The 17326-nt window shown below is 39.0% G+C and overlaps 4 protein-coding genes across 5 annotated transcripts; 2 read left to right on the top strand and 2 right to left on the bottom strand.

Annotated features, from left to right (window-relative positions):
• Positions 1 to 63: 63 nt before the first annotated feature.
• On the bottom strand, positions 64 to 2351 carry LOC111785276 (histone-lysine N-methyltransferase EHMT2-like). The gene is made up of 5 exons (XM_023665682.1): positions 2202 to 2351; positions 2033 to 2095; positions 1756 to 1926; positions 746 to 877; positions 64 to 251 (listed from the first exon to the last, which is right to left on the bottom strand). The coding sequence occupies exons 1-5, from the start codon at positions 2230 to 2232 to the stop codon at positions 79 to 81; spliced, it is 570 nt and encodes a 189-aa protein (XP_023521450.1). The 5' UTR covers positions 2233 to 2351; the 3' UTR covers positions 64 to 78.
• Positions 2352 to 4160: 1809 nt separating this feature from the next.
• On the top strand, positions 4161 to 7289 carry LOC111785277 (receptor-like protein kinase ANXUR1). The gene has a single exon (XM_023665683.1). It carries the CDS (start codon positions 4161 to 4163, stop codon positions 6723 to 6725), a length of 2565 nt encoding a protein of 854 aa, XP_023521451.1. The 3' UTR covers positions 6726 to 7289.
• A 1232-nt stretch (positions 7290 to 8521) lies between these two features.
• Positions 8522 to 9646, top strand: LOC111785278 (histone H1-like). The gene is made up of 2 exons (XM_023665684.1): positions 8522 to 8787; positions 8879 to 9646. The coding sequence occupies exons 1-2, from the start codon at positions 8605 to 8607 to the stop codon at positions 9476 to 9478; spliced, it is 783 nt and encodes a 260-aa protein (XP_023521452.1). The 5' UTR covers positions 8522 to 8604; the 3' UTR covers positions 9479 to 9646.
• A 990-nt stretch (positions 9647 to 10636) lies between these two features.
• Positions 10637 to 15509, bottom strand: LOC111785275 (renalase-like). 2 transcript variants are annotated; one of them, XM_023665681.1, is made up of 10 exons: positions 15043 to 15509; positions 14415 to 14681; positions 14061 to 14187; positions 13198 to 13259; positions 12872 to 13099; positions 12008 to 12129; positions 11708 to 11846; positions 11371 to 11574; positions 11127 to 11202; positions 10637 to 10832 (listed from the first exon to the last, which is right to left on the bottom strand). In XM_023665681.1, the coding sequence occupies exons 1-8, from the start codon at positions 15406 to 15408 to the stop codon at positions 11413 to 11415; spliced, it is 1473 nt and encodes a 490-aa protein (XP_023521449.1). In that variant the 5' UTR covers positions 15409 to 15509; the 3' UTR covers positions 10637 to 10832; positions 11127 to 11202; positions 11371 to 11412. The 2 variants fall into 2 exon arrangements, with proteins under 2 accessions (XP_023521449.1, XP_023521448.1); XM_023665680.1 differs by having other exon boundaries at positions 10644 to 10832; positions 11081 to 11202.
• Between the last annotated feature and the right edge of the window lie 1817 nt (positions 15510 to 17326).

The following is a 17326-nucleotide window of genomic DNA, read 5'->3' as shown; positions in this document are numbered from 1 at the left end:
CAATTAGAACGAAATCAAATAAGAAGCCTCAAGTACACAAGAAACTTCAATCAATTATATATTTAAGAATAAGAAATCTCAGAATGGAGATAAAATTGTGAGCTTATATACATTAGCGTGGTGCTCAAGGAGCAGTTTTACAGCTTCCTGTTGGGCATGACCAGCAGCCCAAATCAAAGGGGAGCCGGCATCACTCTGGGAATTAACATCAGGACCTCTTGAAAGTAAAAACTTTAGCAGCTCAATATTTCCTGCATTAGAAATTAGAATTAATAAAAGTTATACGTCGTTCTACAAAATTAGTCCTTACCCTTTCTATCTGTTCTAGGCATGGCACGTACATTTGCCAACCCCAATATTTAGTTTGGTTAAGCATCCTCCCTTCCCTCCCACCTAAACCATTCACTCTCACCCCTTTCTAAGCAAGTAATGGAAGAATTTCATATCATATAACAGACACTTGTAGTTGTAACTATTTAAGCAGCCAAGCCACATGATAAATAATCTAGATGTAAGATGTTCAATGATTAAAACAAAAATAGTTCCCTTCTAATATCCAGACCTAAGAATTAGATGTACAATGATGCAGAACTAGGTTCCAGCAATACACTCTACTGTTACTCAAATACTTTTTTTCTATTTAGGAACCGCTGCTTAATCAAATCAAAATGCCCAGAACAGAACCCTGTAACCCACTACATGTAGGGGCGTGAGAAGAAAGAAGAAGGATTAAAAATGAATTTACCAATGCCTGCAGAATGATGAAGAGCTGTGGCCCCTAAGTCGCTTGCTATTGCAGGATTAGCACCACTCTCAATAAGGTATCTTGCAGTATCAGTATGTCCTTGTCGAGCAGCATGAATAAGTGGCGTTTCACCTGTAAAACTCCAAATGAGGTCTAATATTGTAGTACTTGGAGAAAAAAACACAGGACATCATGGTTTCCTTTTTAAGTAAAATGACGAGCGTCTTGAATTCTTGATGTGAAGAATATGATCATACAAATAATTTACATCCTTTATTGAAGTTCATACTAGCAAAAGGCAATAAGAATTATACAAGAAAAAAATAATTATACAAGAGTGACACAGACAAAACCAATAGAACTCTATACTCATTAAGAGAGCATTTAGAATATCAAATTAATCTTCTCGTGCTCAACAGTCAAACATTTCTCAACCTGCATCTTGCCTCTATTTGTCAAATGCAAACTACGATGCCTCCTTGATAAGTCTAATGGTAATGAAGTACTCAACCAAGTAAAAACCAATACACTCCACCTAAATCCAAATGCTAACATGGATTCCAAACTAATCTACGTGTAGCATCAAAACCAGTACCAGTTGCAAATAAGAACTCTTTTTGGGAACTTGTTTCGTCAAGACCAAACTTGGCAGTTCAGTTAATTACCTTGTTTTCTTTGTTAAACAAAATATAGTTAATTCTACAACACGAAAGGTACATCTAAAACACGAATTAGAATCCAACTTCATCGATATGCAAGTGAAGACAATAAAATAAAAAAATCTATCATGGGCATAAAATGGAATATCAAATTATTTTCAGCATTCCTATAATTAATAATCATACATAAGCCAATTAAATTCCTAAAGAGTTGAACATTAAAGGCAATAGAAAAGATTTAAGAAGATTTATAGTTCAACAATGGCCAACTCTGACGACTAAAACACAATTTCCTTATCTCATAACCCAAATTCCCCCAACAAATAGACAAATAACGGATAAGTAACTTGCCATCTTCATCTCTTGTATCAACGTCGAGCTTCAATTCCTCTAGCAGATACTTGCAGACCTCAGTCTTTCCTTCTCTTGCCGCGAAATGAAGTGCTCCTCGCTTATTAGCATCCTTAATGTCAGCCACAGTTCCCGACAATCCCTTCCCATCATCAAGCCTAGCAGCCAAATCTAATTGAACATAACAAAGCATTACATAAGAAGTCGACAAACTTTATAAGAAACATAAAATAATCAAATTCAAGCTGACAAGAACTCGAATAATGAAAAAACTTACTCTTCATGAGATCAATGTTTCCCGTACGAGAGGCGTTGAGAAATTGTTGAACTATCTGCCTCACTGGATAGAATACAAGATTTTGCATTATACAAATTGTTAGCATATAAGCAGAAAAAAGAAGAAGATTAAAATGGGAAACAGGTACAAAAGATGGTGCTAGAAGAACCTGCGAGAGCGTCTGAAGCATCGGGAGCCATGTTGAGGTAGGCTTCTGAGATTGGTTCCTAAAACCCTAGAAGAAGAAATTGTCACTCTAACGACGACAAAGCAGTACTGCAGTTCGTAGAATTCACTGGCTTGCGCGGTTTTTTCTTTTTTTTCTTTTTTTTCTTTTTTTATAAATTATGATATTAGTTTCTATTTATTCCCGACTTTCAAATTTGTATCGTAAGAGTCGGGAGTGATTACTTTAAAGACGTTTTCGATAATCGAAAGTTGTGGACTACTCATAGAACTTTGTTCAAGAAGGAAAAACGTTAGTAATCCGCTCTCTGGTTGAGCTATGAGAGTCGAAGAACATTAATAATTCGTTATTAAACTCACATTTTTAAAATCAAAGAGATGAACAAAAAAAAATGGAGAGAGACACTCTGTTTTTTTGATCTCCTGTCGCTAAATTCCTCGTACAAATTCTGAGCTGGAATGAGATTTCAACTCGGTACCTTAATTTACAATTTTGTGTTTGATATGTTCTTAAACATTCAATTTTACGTCTAATGGGTATTGACAGATTAGTAACTCGTTTTATTTAATGAAATTTTAACTTTTGATGAGACTGATAGCAATACAGTAACGTCCCAAAGCGAATCATATATTACCAGTAGTGGGCCTTGACTGTTGCAGATGGTATTAGAACCAAATACAAGGCGGTGCGTTTGGTTGCGAGGTCTCAGTGGTTGGTTGTGAGGCCCCACATGGTTTGGAAAGGGGAATGAAGCATTTACAAGAGTGTGGAAACCTCTCACTCGTAAACACATTTTAAAAACCATGAGGTCGACACGTAATGAGTCAATGGATAATATCAACTCACCTGGGGCTATTATAGCTATCCTAAAAAAAAAAAAAAACTTAATTTTCACCGTTATCTTGCAATTTGTTCCATAGTTATCGGTTAGATTTGATTTTTTTTAAAATTTATCGTATTTTTGTAACGTCAACGACAATAATGATTTGATGTATAATCGAAACCGACCACAATCGACTGGTAAGAACAAATGGCAACCAACCAACCAGCCAACGAGATTTGATCGACCTTGAATCAAACCTCAATCGTAGCAAAATAAGATTTTCAAACGTGTTAGAGACGGGTTTGCTTCGAATTTTGGTGACCAGAATAATTAATATTTTTTCTATTTTCTATTTTCTATTTTCTTTTTAATTTATAGATTACAAGCATACTTATATTTTGATTAATTTTTTTAATTTAAAATTTATAACGATGAAAAATTAAATATCCACATTTAAAATGATAATGGATATAAATTTAAGGATTAAAATAAAATAAAATAAAAAGGACAAATTAATAATTATTTGGTATAATTTAACCTTTAGAGCTATAAAATAAAAATAGAAAGAAAAAAAAAACTCCATAATAATGCTATATATATAGCCAAATTCAAATTTCCCGTTTGTTTGTAACAGTTCACGCGGTTTAGAGAGAGAGAGGAGAGAGAGAAAGCAGGAACAGAACAGAAACCCTATTTCTGCACGATGAGGACGACGATGGAAGAAGACGATCCGGCGAAGATTTTCATTTCCCGCGATGTTCTTTCTTTCTGAGATTAAAACCCCTTTCCTCCAAACTGAAAAGTTTCTGTAAGAATCCAAAAATAGCTGGATTCCGTTGGCTCCGTCTGTTTCAAAGAACTTCTTGATGCCTCCTTCAACCCAACGATCTCCCTTATGCCATTAAAGCACCTCCTCCATTGTTGATTAGAGATGTGTTAGGTTAAGATTCCTGTAGAAGAAACCTAAACTAGCGAACCCATTGGGTCATTCTTTTCCTCTGGCGTGCAGGGAAGAAGGGTTTTCCTCCATTTTTCCCCTTCTTTCTTCTTTCGATTTCTTTCCCTTTTTGTTTTCTTGGTCAATTTATTTTCCTGTACGCCGAAGATATTATGCACATATGAATGTCAATACCTATGTGATGTTTTCTCTCTTCTTCGTCTTGCTCGGGCTATTTAATGGCTTTCACTCTGTTTCTGTTGTGGCTTCCGATCAGGCATTGTTGTTGAATTGTGGTTCTAATGATGAGGCCACGGATGATAATGGCCGAAAATGGACCTCCGATTCCAAATTCCTCGACGGCAAAAATACCCTAGCCGCACCTGCTGGATTTCAAGATCCGTCCATGACTTCGCAGGTTCCGTACATGGAGGCTAGGGTGTTTACGGCAGTGACGGCTTATAAATTTCTGATCAAACCTGGTAATCGCTACTGGCTTCGACTCCATTTTTACCCTTCCACATACGGCCCTCATGATTCTGCAAGTTCTTATTTCACCGTCGTTGTGAATGATTTGATCCTTGTGAAGAATTTCAGTGCTTATCTCACATGTCAGGCCTTCACTCAGGCCTACATTGTTCGCGAATTTTCACTCGCGGCTTCCGAATCTGAATCCCTGAGTTTGACATTCACGCCTGTTTCTGGATTTGCCTTTGTTAATGGGATTGAATTGATTCAAATGCCGGAGATCTATGGGAAGGCTAGAATGGTGGGTGTAGGGGACCGCATCATGGATTTGGCCCCGTCGAGTATGCAGACGATGGTAAGATTGAATGTCGGCGGGAGCTATATTTCTCCAGCGAATGATTCCGGCCTGAGTAGAGCATGGTATGATGACTTTCCTTATCTTTATGGTGCTTCTGAGGGCGTTACAGTTGAAGCTTCCAAAAGTTTGGTGATTCATTATAGAGATATGCCGAAGTATATTGCACCTGTAGAACTTTACAGGTCATTGAGATCAATGGGTACATTAAATGGTGTGAATGTGAATTTCAATCTGACATGGTTGTTTCCTAATATTGATCCCGGGTTCATGTATCTTGTGAGGTTACATTTCTGTGATCTGTATATGAGTAAGCCAAATCAGGTGGTGTTTGATGTGTTCATTAACAATCAAACTGCAGATGTGAACGGGATCGATGTGATAGCTTGGGCAGGTGCCGCGGGGGTTCCTAAATTCAGGGATTATGTTGTGTTTTCTCCAGAAGCACCATCAATGCAACAGATTCAGCTGGCATTGCATCCTAGGCTGTCGGATGGGCCTGAATATGCGGATGCTATGTTGAATGGGGCCGAGATATTCAAGCTTGAATCCGGTAAGAACTTGGCAGGGAAGAACCCTCAACCCTCAGCCTTTAGGATGAAGATTGAGAGTCAAACAGAGAGAAATTTTGAAGCAAAGAGCAACAGTGCTGAAGTCATTGGTGGGGCTGCAGGGGCGGCTGCAGTTTTTGTTGTGATTGCAATTTGCTTTGCAGTTTACTATAGGAAGAACGGAAGGTCAAGGACTGATCCACATACAACTAGCTGGTTACCGATCTATGGGAACTCACATTCGACTGGGAGCAAATCAACGGTGTCGGGGAAGAGTACTGCAAGCAATTTGGCTCAAGGTTTGGCTCGGCATTTCTCGCTTCCAGAGATTTTACATGCTACCAAGAACTTTAGTGAATCTAATGTGATTGGGGTTGGAGGATTTGGGAAGGTGTACAAGGGAGTGATTGATGGAGGAACAAAAGTTGCTATTAAAAGGTCGAACCCGTCATCAGAACAAGGAGTTCACGAGTTCCTTACGGAAATCGATTTGCTTTCGAAGCTGAGACACAAGCACTTGGTATCCTTGATTGGTTTTTGTGATGAAGACAATGAGATGTGTTTAGTTTATGATTACATGGGTTTGGGAACTATGAGGGAGCATCTGTATAAGACCAACAACAAAACTCGTCTCTCATGGAAGCAAAGGCTGGAGATTTGTATTGGAGCAGCTAGAGGACTTCACTACCTTCACACAGGAGGGCAGTACACCATCATTCATAGAGATGTTAAAACTACCAACATTCTCTTGGATGAAAACTGGGTTGCAAAGGTTTCCGATTTCGGGCTCTCGAAAACTGGTCCGGACATGGCTCATGGTCATGTTAGCACGGTAGTTAAGGGTAGCTTTGGCTACTTAGATCCAGAGTACTTCCGGAGGCAACAACTGACTGAAAAATCTGATATCTATTCTTTTGGGGTTGTCCTGTTTGAAGTGTTGTGTGCAAGGCCTGCTCTAAATCCAAGCCTGCCAAGGGAACAGGTTAGTCTTGCGGAATGGGCGTTGCACTGCAAACGAAAAGGAGTTCTTGAGGATCTCATCGACCCTCACCTCAAAGGTAAAATCACCCCTGAAAGCTTGAACAAGTTTGCAGATATAGCTGAGAAATGCCTGAATGATCATGGAGCCGAGCGACCGTCTATGGGCGATGTATTGTGGAACCTTGAATTTGCTTTCCAACTTCATGAAAATGCCAATGGCGGTGGCTCGAGTCATAGTTCGAGGATAAATGATGAAGATAGCCACATAAACGAATACATGGCTGCACATTACAACAACCTCAACCTTGGAAATGACCAAGACTCACTTCAATCCAGTGAACAAAATAGTACTGCAATCTTCTCTCAACTTCTCCATCCACAAGGACGATAATGCGCGAAAACCTCTTCGACATCGTTCCTGTGCCCCCTGAACAAGGTGCCTAACCAGTGAACAAACAAAAACCATAGGAGTTCAAGCATGTTGAACTTGAGGGAGCGTTGTATTTATGTTGGTATTAGCTATTGGGTGTTTCTGGATGTTTTCATTGGACAGTATACGCATTGGAATCTGTAATTCACACACAACAAACTTGATCAGACTCAAATTCAGCCTGCTGCCTGTTCCTTATGATAAAGTTATACTCACAGAATATTTTAGCTCTTTGCAAAGAACAGGTACGTGCACATGCTATCTTCTAGGAGCTGTCTCAGATGATCAAGTTAGTTTTTCATTTCTCTTAAGTGGGTTTTTCTTTCTGCATCCTTCAAATGTTGCTGATTAGATGTTAGATATTAGGGGCTGGAATGATCATTGCCATTGATGTGTATATTTCCTAATTTGGGTTGTTGTACCTCGTCGAGCAATGGACCTGTTAATGCTCTCGATATCAGGTTTAGTTTTTTCCTTTTTTTTAAATGGTATTAGTATTGGTAATTTAGGTTGTACTCTCGTCGAGCAATGGACCTGTTAATGCTCTTGATATCAGACTTTGTTTTTCCCTTTTTCAGATGGTGTTAGTATTGGTAAATTTCTCATTTTAGGAGTGTAATGTTCTACAATCATCGTTACTACTATATTGATTTGCACGGATTTTGATACCATGTTGTTCAATGTTCTACGATACTTTATTTTTCCCTTTTTCAGATGGTATTAGTATTTGTATATCTCTCATTCCACGAGTGTAATGTTCTACAATCATCGTTTCTACTGTATTGATTTGCACAGATCTTGATACCATGTTGTTCAATGTTCTACAATCAGACTTTGTTTTTCCCTTTTTCAGATGGTATTAGTATTGGTAAATCTCTCATTCAACGAGTGTAATGTTCTACAATCATTGTTTCTGCTATATTGATTTGCACGAATCTTTATACCATATTATTCAATGTTCTACAATCAGACTTTGTTTCTCCCTTTTTCAGATGGTATTAGTATTGGTAAATCTCTCATTCCAGGAGTGTAATGTTCTACAATCATTGTTTCTACTATATTGATTTGCACGGATCTTGATACCATGTTGTTTAATGTTCTACGATCATCGTTTCTACTATATTTTACGAATGATTATGACCTCATACTATGAATCACACTTCAAGAAATTGTTATAGTGGTTATCTTGACTTCTAAGAACCACGACTATGAATCAAACGTTCGCCTTATCGAAAAACTAGTTGAATTGCAATGTTTCTAAAGAAGAATATTCGTACTAGTAATATTGCGTCTAGTGTCGAATGCAAGTCTTCGATTTAGAATACTTAAGGTAGCATTGAAACGCTACAAAAATAGTAACGTCTTTTCTTACGAACACTCAATCCCTATTACATAATGTTATCATCCAATTGGGTAAGTGATTCGACTCTACAAATCATTTTAAAGTTCTTAAAAAGAACGAACCAACGTGTACGTTGGCGCAATACTTTTCACCGAGAGAGGCGAGCAAAGAAAAAAAATCGATTGTTTCGCTTTATTATTACAATAAAGTTGACGCTTGTTAATACTAAATATTATCCACTATTAACGTGTGCAACTTTGATAGAGTTTGAGTTAAAAAAATTCACATCTAACGTTGATAAAAATTTTCAATTTTTAGACCACTCGAACGATCGAGAAGGTAGTTAAGATAGTGAAAGAAAATTAGACGATGAATTTCAAATTTTGTATTCAATCAACCATCTCTCTCCTCATCGAGTTTTCTCTCTCTAAAATCGATTCCTCTTTCTCTCGCTCTTTAGCTAACGTTTCGAGTTCAAGCTATTTATCGATTCCAATAATGTCTTCCGCCGCTGATCCTGTTGCCTCCTCCGATGCTCCCGCCACCGTGGCTGTCGTGGCGCAGCCAGCGGAGAACGATTCGAAGTCGAAGAAAGCTGCGGCTTCTAAAGCTTCGAAGGCTAAGAAACCATCTGGTGCGAAGAGGACCAGATCTTCGCCGACTCATCCTCCTTTCTTTGAGGTATGAGAAATTGATCTCTGTGTTGATCGATAATGTTTGTTTATTCTATTTCTACGTTCTGATCTGATCGAATTTTGAAATTGTTCTACAGATGATTAGCGAAGCGATTGTGTCGCTGAAGGAGAGGACCGGCTCGAGTCAGTACGCCATTACGAAATTCAGCGAAGAGAAGCACAAACAATTGCCGTCCAATTTCAGGAAGCTCTTGCTCGTTCATCTGAAGAAGCTAGTCGCCGCTGATAAACTCGTTAAGGTCAAGAACTCCTACAAACTTCCATCAGCGCGCTCGAAAGCTGCAGCAGCGCCAGTTGTCGCCAAGAAGCCAGCAAGCTCTAAACTCAAGGCGGCTGTAAGCGTAAAGAAGGCCGCCGTCGCTAAACCGAAGGCTAAAACTGCTGTGAAACCTAAGCCAAAGGTCGTTGCGAAGCCAAAGGCAGCCGCTAAATCGAAGGTCGTCGCGAAACCAAAGGCCGTCGCTCCAGCCAAGCGTAAGGCGGCAGAAAAGGTTAAGAAGGTCGCTCCGAAGCCTAAGCCTGCTGCTAAGCCAGCTAAAGTTGCGAAAACACTGTCACGAACTTCGCCAGGAAAGAAAGCTGCACCGGCGGCGAAGGCGAAGAAGGTAGCGGCGAAGAAGCCAAAGACTGTAAAGTCTCCGGCGAGGAAAGTCCAGGCAAGGAAAGTCAAGAAATGAATTGTTAGGGTTTTTGATTAAATTCTAGGGTTTGTTTGTTACTTACTACTAGTTCGTAGCGATGTAAATTAGGAACATGAGATGCAATCGTTGCTATACACTATTTTTATTGAAATTTCCAGTTTGATAAATTTCAAGGGTTTATCAAATCAAATCTTCCGATCTGTTCTCCAAATACAGTGATTATCTCTCTTCTATATTTGTTTAGCTTGGGATTCTGATTGGTTTATTCTAGAGATGAGCGTCAAAGCTTCGAAGGTTTGCTTCAATGGCGGATTTCCCGTATTGTGAGGCGTTTGTTCTTCTCTGTAACGCCGTTTTGATATCTGGATGACTCACGTGCGTCGCACGCGATTACAATCCACGTAGGATTTAAATTGCTTTACCAAAGTCCTACACTTTTGGAGCCTTATTAAAATGATTTTTCTTTTCTTTTTTGTAAATAAATAATTTTTTCATATATTTTTTTTTTGCTTTAACATCGAGACTGCCGTTAACAATACAGTAAAATTTTAATTTATTTTCAATAATTAAATTAATAGCTCATTTTCGGTTATTATCATTTTATTAAATAGCTGTTTTTTTATATGATTATTTTTTAAAATTAGATGTTCGTAACTACTTAAATTAATAGAAAATGGAGGGAGCCTCCAAATTAAATATATATATATATATATTTACACTATTGAAATATATTTAACTTTTATTCCGTGTTGGAAAAGTAGTAAATTATTATTGAATTTATTAGAATATTTTACCTTTTTAAAAAAATTCTTAAAATAAAAAACAACAAAAAGATATGAGGAAAAGGAATGTATGGTCATGCAAATTTACTCCAAGAAATTTCGGTCCTAAAAATGAATAGAAAATTTTACGAAAATAGAGATTGAAACAAGTAGCTCAGATGACGACTCGTCCTATGGACATGGACATCTCTTCGGTCAGAAGATCACGATTCGTCCTATGGACATAGACATCTCTTCGGTCAGAAGACCACGATTCATCCTATGGACATAGATATCTCTCCGGTCAAAAGACCACGATTCGTCCTATGGACATAGACATCTCTCCGGTTAGAAGACCACGATTTGTCCTATTGACTGGACATCTCTCCGGTTAGAATCAGGAAATTCTTGATAAAGTTAAAAAAATTGAAGCTTTTAGGTTTGGGGTTTGATGATTGAAATTCAAAATGTAAAGCAAAAATTGAGAGAAGGAAAGTTTGTATAGTGATTAAGTATCAGATTCCATACCCAAAGAAGAGGGAGTAACTTAGGGAGCCATATAGCCAACATCTTCTCTGCTTATCCCCTAAAAAAATGACGCCATCTTCATGCCCTTCAAACTTCAATCTCTGCCATTCAACTCATGAATTAGCCCAAATTTCAATTTGTTTCTAAATTTGAAACTCGACCCTCCTACATGAACATTTTACCGATCGAGTAAAGGAAGAAAATGACTAAAGTAGCTATTTACGAAAAATTCAAAACTAAACCAACGTGTTTGAAAGTTTAAAGACCAAAATAGAACGAGATCTAATCCTATATTCTTATATATTGTACTGATCTCATATTCTAGGAGTTTTTGAAAAGAAAGGCATACTAATGATTTGCTTGCGATGGATCTCAGGGGGGAGTCGTTGAGTCACCTCGGTTCTGCATCTTACTATTTCGAGTTTCTTCAAAAATATCGACAGAGACGACAGATCCATCCCTGCTGTAGTTCTGCAAACACTAACAAAAGCAAAGTTGAGAAAGAATTTCGAGTACATCATATCATCATTCAACGTCTATTCGCAACGTTTATGTTTTCGAACGACTAACCAATCTGAAAGTTAAAAAACAACAGCTTGTACTTGTTTGTACGACTTGTGAATTGAAGATTATACGTACCAGAGTTACGGTCTACACTACGTGAGTCGAGCAAGGACAAATTCAAGTGGTGAGCTGAAATGCAAGTGTACTTTCTGCCTGCTTTTCAGTTCCCAAACCTGGAAATTGTCCAATATCATGTCCTCCAATGGGTTGAAACTCGTTATGTAAACCAACGGCGAATTCTTCGGAACGTTCGCTGCCACTTTGGAAGTAATCCGCAATCTACAATGACATCCCGTTTTTGGTTAAATATAATGCATAGCAAGCCACGGATTCGGATGTTGTTCGGAGCGTAATGATAGTCATGGAAAAACAATAAGCAATATTACAAATGGAGAAGACTCAAGAAGCTTACATGATTTCCAAGAGCTATGCCACTTAGAGCTGCTGATTCTATATTTGAACCCAGTAGCCAATCACCACAGATACCAGCTCTTCCTTGAGGATCAAAGATGCATGGAATACTAGGTGAGTTAGTAGGAAGTGCTGCACCCCTGTATAAAGAACCTACATTAGCTATTAACCATATTTTAAACGATCGCGATGGTTCACGTGTGACAACTTAAGCATAATCTCCAATCTCACGTGCTTAACTCGATAAAAGGAAGCAAAATGACGGTTTGGTTTACATGTGGATTATGTTTTTGCCAATTACCATAGCTGAACTCGGGTGTAAATGGGTTTTGGCAGCGACCCTTTCGACAACCCCAGGGCAGCTTCAACACCCTCAAGCATGTTTTTCTTTACTTTCTCAGCAGTAGAAGTTGGGATATTCTCCTAATAGAACATCATTGTTGATATCCATCAGTATTTTAACCAAAAAAGAAGAAGAAAAGAGTTGAGGTAAGTTGCTTCAAAAAAGGCTATGAACACACAAATATCGAATGTCAACTCAAAAAATGGAGTTAAAGGAACTCTTTATGCAAGAGCCTAAGTCCACCGCTAGCAGATATTGTCCTCTTTGAGTTTTCCCTTTCGACCTCCCCTCAAGGTTTTTAAAACGCATATGCTAGGGAGAGGTTTCCACACCCTTATAAGAAATGCTTTGTTCCCCTCTCCAACTGATGTGGGATCTCACAATCCACCCCTCTTGGGAGCCTAGCGTCCCCGTTGGCACACCGCCCCGTGTCTGGCTCTGATACCATTTCTAACAGCCCAAATCCACCGCTAGCAGATATTGCCCTCTTTAGCCTTTCCCTTTCGGGCTCCCCTCAAGGTTTTTAAAACACGTCTGCTAGGGAGAGGTTTCCACTCTCTTATAAGGAATGTTTCGTTCCCCTCTCCAACCAATGTGGGATCTCACACTTTTCTCTTCATATATAGAGTCCATTTTCTAGAAAGAATGCTCCATTCTCCTCCAAGTTCTATCCGGAGCCCCCAAAATACCAACCCGTTGATGACTATAATCATGGCAATGTTATTAGAGATTACTAATAATTAAAAAGAAAAAAGAAGCATTTGATAAGAATGTAGGTAATGTGCAAGAGTTGGCAAGCCTTATAGCCAGGTGAAAGCCAACCTGTGGAACCTTGTTCTGTTTCCCATATGCAGCAGTACTCAGAAAGGTCCAACAGTGGGGCCCGTCTTTCTGAAAGTTCATGAACTTCTTGTTATTGTTTGCCATCCATGAGATGGAATCAACCCCTTTTACAAAAGCTCCTTCAAATGGTGTAGCTGCAGCATCTGTGAAAGGAAGAGGGTCCTCAAATGCTGCAAGGAGGGCCCATATAGAACTCAATTCTAGCCTCTACAAACACAGAATAGACATGATTAAATAAGGAGTCTGTAAGTACTTATTGTTCATCAATAAACTAAATAAGCTGGAAAGATTATCAAAACTTGCACCTTCATTTGTCTAGCAATCAGAGGCAAGCCAGATGTTGCAAGCAGCCTATTAGCACATTTGCCTGCCAACATTACCAAACTTTTCAAAAACTAATCATTCTTAAAGACAAAGTTCTTATAATCAATTGTAAAGAAACAGAAAAAATAAGATGTTGATCAAGATTGCAGCCGGACCGTAATAATATATCACAGCCCAAGCCCACCGCTAGCAGATATTGTCCTCTTTGTACTTTCCCTTTTGGACTTCCCCTCAAGGTTTTTAAAACGCGTCAACTAAGGAAGGTTTCCACACCCTTATAAAGAATGCTTCGTTCTCCTCCCCAACTGATGTGAGTCTTACAATCCACCTCCTTCAAGCCCGATGTCTTTGTTGGCACTCGTTCCCTTCTCTAATCAATGTCAGACCCCCCAATCCACCTCCCTTTGGATCCCAGGGTCCTTACAACCGAGTGGTGTACTAGCAAGGACGTTGAGCCTCGAAGGGGGTGGACACGAGGTGGTGTGCCAGCAAGGATGCTGGGATCCGAAGGGGGGGGGATTAGGGGGTCTCATATTGCCGAAGAGGAGTGGATTGTGAGATTCACATCAGTTGGGGAGGAGAACAAAACATTCTTTATAAACGTGTGAAAACCTCTCCCTAGCAGACACATTTTAAAAACCTTAACAGGAAGTCCAAAAGGGAAAGCCCAAAGATGACAATATCTACTAGCAGTGGGCTTGAGCTATGACATAAACATCCTGCGTCATAAATTCGTGTTTTGGTAGCGAACGCTAACATTTAATCAAACCACCTAGCAACCATCAAAAACCAAAAAGAATTGGAGTGTTCATGCTCTAAAGGAAAGAAAGAGCCATCCGCTTACCATTGTGTGCAATAACAACAGCATCAAAGTGCCCGCAAGGTTTTCCATTCTCACTTAAGTGCCACATTCCATTAAATGGCTCCAGCTTACTTATCCAGCAGGGCCGCATCACATTAATCATAGAAGTCTAGCAACAAAAGCCAAATAGTAGAAGAAGTAGAGAAGTTAGAGGAAAAACAAAGGGGAAAAATGCTAAACTTAAGAAGTGTAGGATACCAAACAACAGCAAACCATTCAACTATAATCAAACCATGGAATCTAAAGAGTTACGTGCATAAATCTTTGCTGTTTCCATATTATCCATTCTTTGATCTATCCTAAAAACTAAACCAAAGAGAAGCAAAATTCAATCACCTGAGACAGCAACGAGTCAGCAAGCGGCCGCATCCCGTTCGTACCAATATACCTTGGACAGGAAGACAATGGAACAAACCGACCACCGAGTTCAAGCTCTCCAACAGCGCCCTTCCACTCTTTAACTAGACCTGCACCCAACCAACCATCCACCAGCTGAGCAAACTGGCTATCAGTCACTGTAAAGAACTGAGCCGCATGATCAAAGATTAGGGGCTCAGGACCAAGACTTCTGGTCCCCATTCTTCCTCCCAACCCATGAACACCCTGCGATAAACACGAAAAATTGAAATGAGCCCTCCTAGATTACCAATGTTTGTCAATCTTCAACTACCATGAGAGGGGGTTCAAAAGATGCATCCAAGTCCATTCACTAGAACGCCTATCAATGAGTTTTCAATTGCAATATCCAACTTCTGAGATACCTACTTCTATCTCTCTCTGAGTTTGTTTAACTTAATGAACGAGAAATTTCTCATTATGAATACAATATAATGGTTAAATGTAGACTACAAGAACTAATTCAATCAATCATGCTGGACAACATGAAACAGATGCAGTCATGTATATAATCTGTCAAAACTAGAGAAAATTTCAAACATGAAAGAATTTCCAAGTAATAACCAACCGTGTCGAAGACGGTGGATCGAACACCCCTTTTCTCCAAACTCAGAGCGCACATTATTCCGGCCATGCCGCCGCCGATAATAGCAATAAGGGGGTCATCGGAGAGAGCAGAAGTGAAGGTCACTTGCTCCTGACTGAAAGTCTTCTTCAGAATCGACCTTCTTGAGGTACCGTATGAAGATTTTCGACGGAATTTGGAGGTGGGTTTGCGGCCATCCATGGCGGGTTTTCTGGATTTGGATTGGGAATCACATGTTACAATCAGAGTGAAATTTCTGCGGGGCTTCGCGGAGAAGATCGAAGGTTTAGGGATTTTGAAGGGTTGAAGAATGAGGGACGAGGAAATGGAATGAGTGAAGGGAGACATGATCTTTGGAGGGGAACGAGTGGATGAGAGGAGGAGACGGCTTCAATAATCCCCATTTCCACACCGCTGCGCGCCATTTAGTCACCATTGGTTCCTACAAACTTCAAAATGATGATTCAATTACTGATTTAATCTCTAATCATAACATTTTAACACAAATTTTATAGAACCCATTTCATATAAAATTATGATCAAGGTTTTAAAATTTTTAAATCTTCATATGCATGCCCAATTAATAAGCGGTATGTTTATGGGTTTGATATCGACATAAGAGATGAATCGACATTTCTATTATATCATAAAAATATTAATGAAATATAAAAAGAAGCATTTTTTTTTTATTCAGATGATAGCTCAAGCTATTATTGATTATGTAATGAGTTGTTTCACGATTCTTCAAAATCTTTACAGTAAGATCAATTATGTGTGCAAAATCTTTGTGTGGATCTAACTATGATCATAGATGAATATATTGGAATAGCTGAAAACATGTGTCGAGTAAAGGTGAGGGAAGCATGAATTTCTGCGACGTTTTGTGAGATCCTACCTCGGTTGGGGAGGAGAACGAAACATTCGTTACAAGGGTGTGAAAATCTCTCGTAACAGACGCGTTTTGAAAATCTTTAGGGAACCCTGAAAAGGAAGATCCAAACAAGACAATATTTGATAGCGACGGGCTTGAGTTGTCACACTAGACACAATGTTACCTAAGAAAAGTCATGTTATAAAACAGAGAACTGTCTTATTACCCACTTCAGATCTGACCTCTCCAACCATTTATGCGTCAGAGAGACGGTATCCTAGTTCATGCAAAAGCCATTTATAAATCACATGCTGAAACAAGGTGAAATCAACAAGGTGAAATCAAAGAACATTACTTAAATGCTACTACAGGTGGAGAAGCGTTTCGTAGGGGAGAGATTCAACAAGTACAATGCTAAAACGCATCGTCTCCGACCATAATGAAACTATGTGACTACCTAGGAGAGATTCAACAAGTACAATGCTAAAACGCATCGTCTCCGACCATAATGAAACTATGTGACTACCTAATCCTCATCAACCGCCTTCCCACACGAACAAGGCTAATCTAGATAGGAAAGGAAATCGAGCCAACCCCACGTGTGATTGAACTCGAAACAAAAATAATACAACATTTTAAGCAGATAACCATCAAAACTTCAACCAAAATGGCTCAAAGTTAGAGAATGAAAATCGTATAATTTGAAACTTTGTCAATGATCATCTCAAGAACATCAAAATACAGATCAATTCCAATGAAAAGTAGAAAACAAACCCAAAAAAGCCATAGAAAATCATTCTCTAACTTCACTGTATCATGTAATACACAATGATCTCTCTCATATGTCGTAAAATCATTAAACTTTCAGAAAAAATGGGAAAAAAACATATACATTTCAGCTCAGCTCAGCTCAGCTCACTCACTCAGTCAAGTGATTAGATGTAAGAAAACAAGCTATTTTCTTTGCTCCTCAACCCATCATTTTTTCTTTCCCTTAGCTCACATTAGGGAAAATGTAGACGTTCACGACTGAATCGGGATATCTACATTAGTTTCGTGTGGATCGGTCGTTGCAGAGCTCATTTTACTTGTCTCATTGTCGTGCTTCGCATGATTTCTATGTTTAAAAGATTCACTGTGCTGGCATTGCCCATTGGCTTGCGTTTTACTTTTGCGGGCTATGCTGTTAGCTGATTCCGATCTGTGAATACCGAAGCCATGGCGATGTGCTCGTGTGCATACTTTTCCTTTCTCCTCTAGGTTTAAGTTGGTCACGTCACTGCAGCTTTTCCTTCGAGTTAGATTTGGAGACTTTGGTCGAGTTAATGGTTGCTGCCATAAGATTCTAGTTAAAATTTTACATCATAAAGAAACCTGAGGCCTTTTGGGGAAACT

Source organism: Cucurbita pepo, unplaced genomic scaffold, assembly GCF_002806865.2.
Source record: "Cucurbita pepo subsp. pepo cultivar mu-cu-16 unplaced genomic scaffold, ASM280686v2 Cp4.1_scaffold000430, whole genome shotgun sequence".
NCBI lineage: Eukaryota > Viridiplantae > Streptophyta > Magnoliopsida > Cucurbitales > Cucurbitaceae > Cucurbita > Cucurbita pepo.
Note: the sequence above shows the minus strand (reverse complement) of the source record. Positions and strands in the feature narration are given on the sequence as shown.